This window comes from Triticum urartu, chromosome 1 (assembly GCF_003073215.2).
Source record: "Triticum urartu cultivar G1812 chromosome 1, Tu2.1, whole genome shotgun sequence".
Classification (NCBI taxonomy): domain Eukaryota; kingdom Viridiplantae; phylum Streptophyta; class Magnoliopsida; order Poales; family Poaceae; genus Triticum; species Triticum urartu.
Genome location: NC_053022.1, coordinates 535,135,368 through 535,143,367, shown reverse-complemented (window position 1 = coordinate 535,143,367; position 8,000 = coordinate 535,135,368). Strand labels below are relative to the sequence as shown.

Sequence of the window (8,000 nt, the reverse complement as noted above, 5' to 3'; positions counted from 1 at the left end):
AGGACTTGGATGTAAGATAAATATATTACATCTAGATGTGCAATAGTAATTTTGTTTTCAAAATATGATTAATCACTGTACATTTGAAAAATAATTCGTTACTACTTTTGTGGATCGAGGAAGTGGATAGTAAACAGCCGGTCCTTTTCTTGGGTCCCTATATATTCGGCCTCCTCCATCTGTTCACCTCACAGTAGAGTACTCCAAGTCCTAGGCACCTAGCTACTGCGAGATGCAGAGGCACGCCGGCGATGAGCTCACCATCTCCGTCGACCCAGACACTCTCGACTGCCCCATCTGCTTCCACACCCTCAGGCCTCCGGTGTTCCAGTGCGCCGCCGGGCACGTGCTCTGCTCGTCCTGCCACGACAGACTCCGGCAGAGCCGCAAGTGCCCGGAGTGCTCCGTCGCCACCGGCTTCAGCCGCTGCTACGCCGTCGACCGCATCCTGCGGGCCGTCCGCGTCCCTTGCCCCAACGCCGCGCGCGGCTGCGCTGTCCAGACGTCCCTCCACGAGCGGGAGGAGCACGAGAAGTCGTGCGCGTTGCTCCTGCGCCACGGCCTGGCCACCGTCACCATCAATGACAATGCAAAGGTACGTAGGATTCGACCTTATGCTACCTCCGACCCCGATTCGATCCGTCCTGCTAGCTATGTTGATTGATGACTTGTGTGAGATGCAGGCGGGAGAGGTTGTCAGGATGGGCCCTTGCGGCGGCGGCGGCGGCAACGCCAGAAAGATAGGCATGGTGGGCGAGGTGACACGCATTGTCCAGGTCGCCGTCCGCCACTGCGCGTTGCTCCTGCGCCACGGCCTGGCCACCGTCACCATCAATGACAATGCAAAGGTACGTAGGATTCGACCTTATGCTACCTCCGACTCCGATTCGATCTGCTGTCTTGCTAGCTATGTTGATTGATGATTGCATGTTTCTTGTGTGAGATGAGATGCAGGCCGGAGAGGTCGTCAGGATGGGCCCTTGCGGCGGCGGCGGCGGCAACGACAGAAAGATAGGCATGGTGGGCGAGGTGACACGCATTGTCCAGGTCGCCGTCCGCCACTGCCGCGCCGTTGACGCCGTTCGCGTAACGTACATGCGGAAAGACCGGGAGGAGTCGAACGAGACCGAGCTCTGGGGAGGGAAAGGCGGCATGACCACGGTGGTAATTACTCCTAACTAACAACGGGTCCACGGCCATGCATGAGTTGCCTATAATCATTAGTCTCCGTGTGTTGTGGATGAGTTGACAAGCTGTGTTCTCCTCTTTGTTTCGCGTGTGCAGTTCCGTCTGCAGCGAGACGAATACCTGACGAGCGTGGAAGGCCACTACAGCCACTTCAATGGCAACGTCGTCATCAGGTCGCTCAAGTTCGTCAGCAACCTTCGCACCCACGGGCCGTACGGGAACGCGTGCGGCGTGCGGTTCTCGCTCCCAGCGGGCGCCGGCGGCAGGATCGTCGGCTTCCATGCGCGGTGTGACGACCAGTACCTCCACGCCATTGGCACCTACGTCAAGATGGACGACCGTGCATCGTGATCGACCGCAAATTCGTTTGTATCGTGTAGCGACTGTTTTTGCTTTCATTCATCTAGCTATTTCATTTCGCTTGCTGCTTCTCAAGTCTCGACTCCGTCGATGATCGATGCTCTAGCCCCAGGACTGTTTAGCTAGGAGGAAAAATGTTAGGTTTAATCTTGTTTCATGTATCTGCATATTTGTTTTGTCTTGCATATAGCTAGGTTTAGTACTTGCTGGCAAGTCGTACGTGCGTACCAAGATGGCAAAGTCTCGGTAAAAAAGCGCAATAAAGCGAGTATGGTGCGTAGGCGTGATGCTATGATGCCGTGTGATACGGCAGCGTCGTGTGAAGTGACGCGTGCGTGCGCGACGAGACCGGCTGGGTGGATCACTTGGAGCTGAGACACATGGCCAATTTGTTAATTTGTGTTGGTATGCATGCATGCACAATGTTTGTTAGCAGGTTTTCGGAGGAGTAAAGTCTATTTTAAACCTTGAGCTTGTAGACCTTGTCATAAATGAATCCTCATCTTTAAATCCCTGAAGTTTATACCCTGTACTAATCAATCTCGGTCTATCTCCACCCTAGACCTGTTTAGCGCATAGGGAAAGAGACGATCCCGATGGGAGCACATACTACTCTCACTGACTGATCGGGCCTGCATGTCATATTTATCCTCACCTTCATGTCATTCTTTCTCTCTCGAGCTATCGTGCGCTAGCACAAACACATGACCAACAGCGAATATGGCGATTGCTAACCATATGCGCGCGCAACGCGTATCGCGACCGTCACTTCCTTATGTGGATCCGAGCGGCCTGGCCCACCTGGTCTCCGGAAGAAATCCCTTGTACGATCGAATACAGTCACATCACCCCTGCGGCTACCTATATCTCTCCGCCGTCCTTATCCCTACCCGTGCCCTCCGTCCCTGGTCAATCTGTCTCTCTCTCTCACTCACCTGGATCGACACCGTCGTCGCCACCGCCGGCTCCGTCCCCCTCCCAACCTCCAGCCGTGCATCTCCACCATCAGGCGAGCGCTCTCCGTCCTCGCCATGCCTCCTATATCGCCAGATCTATGGCAAGATGGAGCAGGCCAGGCTGCCTCATCCCCATCGAGCTCGGTGGCAGCAAGATCTGCGCGCCGAGACAGTGACACGTCTGGGAGCTCGAAGGCAAGGCGTTGTAGCAGCGATTTATATGTGTTGGCAATAGATTTGTTTTGTTCCCCGTAGGAAGTGGGGTTGCTGTTAGATTTATCTGGTTTATTATTGTCACTGATTTGCTAATGAGTGATGAGTGCGGTTGCAGATCGAGGATTCCTCTTTGTATCGATTTTTTTTACCTTTGGTTGTTTACCACTCCGTTTCCCAGATCTGACCGTAAGTGTACAAAGCTATATCTTTTCTTGAGCCCATGTGACTGAAACCGATATTCAGGCCAGCAGCCATGTCTAATCCATTCTCAAGCTTTCCAGATGGATGGTGTCTCCTGTATGATGAATTTATCTTATTTTATTTGCTCTCCATCATTTTCAGGCAGTTGACTGATTTCAGGCAGTGTCCTCAGTTTTTCCCCAACACTAAGCAAAATGGATTGATCTTATTGTATAACTTTTTCATATAATCATTATATGAACTGCAATGAAAAAATTGGGGACCTTTCTGTTCGCTATCTTTAATTTTTGCCTAAAAGCTTTAATAAGGCAGTGTCCGAACTTTATCACAAGTTCAGTAGAACTTTTCTGTAACTCACCATAATTTGTAATAATTTCTGAAGAACTTTATGAAGGTTGTGTCTGAACTTTGCAACAAATATCAGAAGGACTTTTGAGAAATGGTTTTGACAATAAAGTTTTAGAGTTTTGACCCTCAAGTTCGAATAAGGAGTCAATAAAGTTCTTTGCATCATGAACGTCTGCAATATAAAGTTTTATAGTGTTGACGATAATGTTCAAAAAATGAGTTAGTAAAGTTCTTTGGATTTTCCAGTAATTTTCATTTTTTAATATTAGTTTTCTAGTAATTAAGTAAAGACAGTTCAGCCCATTTAGTTAAACCCGTTTAATTAACCCAGACCCTGCTTCCAATGTCTGCATGTACGCCAAAGTGCTAGAAAGATTGAAATTTGAATCGTCCCTATGCCATGACTGAGTAGTACTTCGACGGGTACAGTCTAGAAAGATTCTTTGTCCCACGCCGGGCCATAGGTGTCTGAAGAAAGCAGGTGTACATATGAATACAGAGAATCTGTGTGGGGGCAGCAACTTGTTGATTTGACATGCATGCTGATGGGTGGACTAGATATGCGGCGCGCGCAACGAGTTAGACAAAATCCGCGTCCGACCAACAGCAGCAACTAGCACACGACCATGGCGACCAGTAGTAACTAGCTGATGCATGGCGTGTTCAGTGTAGGCCTGTAGCGATAAGGACGAAGAAGCGCAATCTTCTGGAGGTGAGTAGCAGCCACACATGCAGGTCGTCGAGCGCGCCGGCCGGTGGGGACGTGGTCGCAGCGGGAGGTTGCTGGTGGCCGTGCCCTGTTGCATCTTGCATGGCGCGAGCGAGCTTGGAGCCCGCGGCCTTCTCATGTCACCGGCGCGCGAGCCTGGCCAAGGATGGAGATGTGCAGCCGTCGGGGAGATGAGCAGCAACCGAGAGAGGATCTCGGCGAGCGCGCCGGCGTGCGCGGACGGAGGCCCAGCGTGAGGTCGCTGATGGTCGTGGACTACTGCTTGGCGCGAGGGAGTTCGTAGCGTGCGGCCTCCTCCTGCGTCCCTAGCGCGCGAGCTCGAAGAGGATGTGGGACCTCAGCTACTAGGGACGACGACTCGCAGCCGCGTTGGGGAGATGGGAAGCAACCGCCTGAGGAGATCGGCGAGCGCATCGGCTGCCATGGACGGGGGCGGGGCAGGACCGCAGGAGGTCCCTGGTGGCTGTGCCCTGCTGCGTGGCAGGAGCGAGCTCGGACCTCGGAGCGCGGATCGATGCGGCGGAGCGGCGACTGATGCCGACGAACTGGAGTTGCCGAGGATGAGGCCACGCAAGCCGCATCATCCAGACGAGGCAGCGCACGGCGCCACACCGTGGTCCATGGGGAATCATCGGAGGAGCTCTAAGGCGAGGACAACGAGACAGCGGCGAAGGAAAGGATGTGCCTGAAGGATGGATCTGCAGAAAGGAATCACAGGGGATCGGGATCAGGTGAAAAATAGTGGGTAGGGGAAGACGGATCTCGGCATCCATGCAAACGTGGCAGCGGGAGAAAGAGAGGAGAAGCGATAGATGAAGAAGATGGAGATGACATGTAGGTCCGGATTGTTAGTGAGAGAAAATTGTGCTTACAAACAGTTCTAGGGTTGGCATAGGGTTGAAAACGAACTGGGATTACAAAGGACAGGTACAGATTTCAGGGATTCGAAGATGAGGGTTTATTTGTGACCAACCCTACAACCTCAAGGTTTAAATCAGACTTTACTCTTTGCTGAGTCGTGTGGCAGTTGAGACAACGATGCGCACTTGCTGGACGTGGTCAAGCCCTGTGTATATATACTGTGCACCGAGAAATGAAAAATGGGGCCGTGAGGGCTGAGGGAAAAGATGTAATGCATGTACTCTCACCGGGAGATATAATAGCATCTCTGACAGACGCGTGCAGGAGCAGCACACTAAAAGTTTTTTACAATGGTGAAATAGCGCTTTTGCGCGTCGAACTAGTCAGTTGCTTTACCAAGAGCCCAAAATTTGTAGCGTGCTAGCGTGCCACTCCAGCAGGCGCGGTAAAATAGAGCGCGCGCCCAGCCGGCGCACAAAAAAATACATACAGAATGATCCCAAACATCCAAAATATGCAAATTTCACACAAACAAGATGATCTCAAACATCAATGAGAAATATAGCATAGTTCAAATTCATAACATAGTTCAAAAGATGCAAAGTTCGCACAAACAAGATGATCACATGCAAGTTTATGAACAAGTTTACATGAACGAACTAAACATCAACAATCATTCCCCATCTTCTTCCATCTCGTATGTCTTCTCTTCTTTGTCCATTTCTTCTTCTGATTCTCCATCCTCTTGTTTGTCCTCTCCTTCATTAAAAACTCGAACGGTGTTTGCACTATCAACAAAGGCATCATGCGAAGGCATGTGGGGCCGCCATGGTTCGTTTGGAAGCGGAGCTCCGTGGCTTCACGACAGGCGACGGTGTGATGCCACCCTACGCGCTCGTCCAGGGCGACATGAAGAGCCCACGCGCAGGTCTGGCGTTCAGAGTAGCAGGGGCGGTGGCGGCGGCGGCGGAGGTATAGCCCGCGCTAGGGTTTGCGGCGGCGGTGACGATGGAGAGGTCGCACATTTATGGAGGGGTTAGGGGATGTCGGTTCGCCCATCCATGGCTGGAGGTCGCTGGCGGCGGCGCGGGGCGTGGCAAAAGCGGGCGGGCGCGGAGAGTTCAGCGGCGGTTGCTCGCTCGCGCGTGATTTCTTTCTGTCGCGCGGGATAGCGGACGCGTGAAAAAAGCAGCGCGCGAAGCAGTTCTGTTCGGCGCGCGGAGTGATTTTTAGCGCGCGCATGATTTTTGCGCATCTGCTGAAGCTGCCGATTCGGTCGCACATGTTAAAAAGCTGTTTTTTTTCAGGCGTGCGGCTTATTTAGTGTCTCTGTTGGAGATGCTCTAAGAGCAACTCTAGCAGACCTCTCAAAAAGCCCTGACCCACAAAATAACCATCAAAATGCGGGTCGGCGCAGAAAATCCCACCCGAACAGACCCCGCAAAGGCGGCCGGCCTGCAAAAAAATTTGAGGGGCGCGGCAAAATCTCGGCCCCAACCCGCAAAAACACGGGTTTCCCCTCGCCGCTGCGGTGCCCTGCATATAAGCGGAAGCGGTTGGTGGGGGAGGGGGCATTTCAGCCCGCGTTTTCTGCACGAACCACCTCCCCTCTCCCCCTTGCCCCGCCGCCGGGCCGCCGCCCAAGATTCTGGCAAAAGCAGCCGGCGGGAGCACGCCGAAAGGCCGCCACACGCATGAGGCCTCCCTCCCCCCTCTTGCAACGGTGGGCTGAAAAGTTCTGGATATGGGCCCTTCATCGCGGGCCACCGGATTTGGCTTTTCCGGCCGCCGGTGGCTGCGCCAAGCGATGGAATGGTCGGGGAGCATCTCCTGTAGCCCTGGCAAGGTCGCATCGCCGCATGCAGGTACGGGCCTGCCGCCGCCGACGGTTTGCGGGCATGGATTCGTCCAGCCATCTATCGGGCTTGGCGCTCGCGCAGCGGCTCCGTGGCTCGCCGATGCCGCCCATACAGTGCGACGACTGCACGCGGATAGTGCTGTGGCTAACTTCGGGCACGCCGAAGCACCCCGGATGGGTGTTCTTCAAGTGCAAATACGATGGGATACGTGTTGTTTTCGTTCGGCTCATTTTGATATATCATTCTTTGGTTCAATTGCGGTAGCTCATGTCGAACTTCATCATGTGTGTAGGAAGAGAGAAGAGAGAGCTATGCAAGGCAGCTCGAGGTAGAAGAAGAAGGGGCGCCGCGAGGAGCCGGCGCCAACATCCATGCGGCCAAGGCCTCCATGTTTATTATTGCCTTTGCTGGTGAATCTTTTTTCAAGGAACTTTGCTGTTGAACTTGGGGCCTTGCTCCGGTGCACCCCCTAACTCAATTTCCTAGGGGTATTCTTGACCCCCGCCATCTATTTTTTCTCCGGCCCGCCGCTGCCCATATCCAAGCCCCGTATAACCCGTATGACCCATACGTATGTATACGGTGACATCCCGAAAAAAAAGGATGACACGACCCCATGACCAGGTAGGACCTGCCGACGGCCGATCCATCAATCACGCAGCTCAATTAATCATGCAGCTCCATCATTCACGCAGCTCCTCCATCATTTTGGTGAGGTTCTGTAGGAATATCGGCGGCGGCGATCTTATCGCCGGTGATCTCGTCAGAGAGCGCGTGCGGCACTGTCGTCAACCTCCAGCGCTCGCAGGTACCGCATCCCGTTTCCCCATGTTTGTCTCGCTCGCGGCAACATCAAACGAACTACCGCTGTTTTCGTCGTAGTGGTTAACCTAGCGGGGCGGGTAACCTAGCTTTCTGGCGGTCCAGGCCATCGCATATCTTGTTCTGGTAGTGCTGCTCGTCGTGATATACACAGTGATCACGCAGGCTAAAGTGGGTTTCTTCTTTCTAGGGTTAACCTAGCGCCGGTTGCCGTCGGTTGTGTGCACGACGGCTCCGTTATTTGATGCGGCGGCTTACCTAGGCATCTGGCGATCCAAAGTAATCACGACTGGTGCCGTGCGCTAGGAATCCGGCGGCGCATGTTATCACGGGTAGCGCTGCTTCTCGCGATCCCAAGTGATCACGTACTGGATCCGTGGGACATACCTTAACGCCGCTCGGTGTGGAGAGGGGGAGGATCCATGGGCGATCGGAGGTCATTGGCATCGGTTGTGTGCA

The 8,000-nt window shown here is 53.4% G+C and overlaps 2 protein-coding genes across 2 annotated transcripts; both read left to right on the top strand.

The window, feature by feature from the left end:
• The first annotated feature begins 204 nt into the window (after positions 1-204).
• On the top strand, positions 205-920 carry LOC125533068 (E3 ubiquitin-protein ligase SINA-like 7). Its single transcript, XM_048696855.1, has 2 exons — positions 205-595; positions 684-920. Exons 1-2 carry the CDS (start codon positions 233-235, stop codon positions 918-920), a joined length of 600 nt encoding a protein of 199 aa, XP_048552812.1. The 5' UTR covers positions 205-232.
• A 41-nt stretch (positions 921-961) lies between these two features.
• Positions 962-1,927, top strand: LOC125537861 (jacalin-related lectin Calsepa-like). The gene is made up of 2 exons (XM_048701183.1): positions 962-1,164; positions 1,285-1,927. The coding sequence occupies exons 1-2, from the start codon at positions 973-975 to the stop codon at positions 1,537-1,539; spliced, it is 447 nt and encodes a 148-aa protein (XP_048557140.1). The 5' UTR covers positions 962-972; the 3' UTR covers positions 1,540-1,927.
• The last annotated feature ends 6,073 nt before the right edge of the window (positions 1,928-8,000 follow it).

Coding starts and splice junctions, on each gene's coding strand:
- LOC125533068 (XM_048696855.1), top strand. CDS start 233: ATGCAGAGGCACGCCGGCGATGAGCTCACCATCTCCGTCGACCCAGAC. Junction 596..683: donor CCATCAATGACAATGCAAAG/GTACGTAGGATT, acceptor TGTGAGATGCAG/GCGGGAGAGGTTGTCAGGAT.
- LOC125537861 (XM_048701183.1), top strand. CDS start 973: ATGGGCCCTTGCGGCGGCGGCGGCGGCAACGACAGAAAGATAGGCATG. Junction 1,165..1,284: donor AAGGCGGCATGACCACGGTG/GTAATTACTCCT, acceptor TCGCGTGTGCAG/TTCCGTCTGCAGCGAGACGA.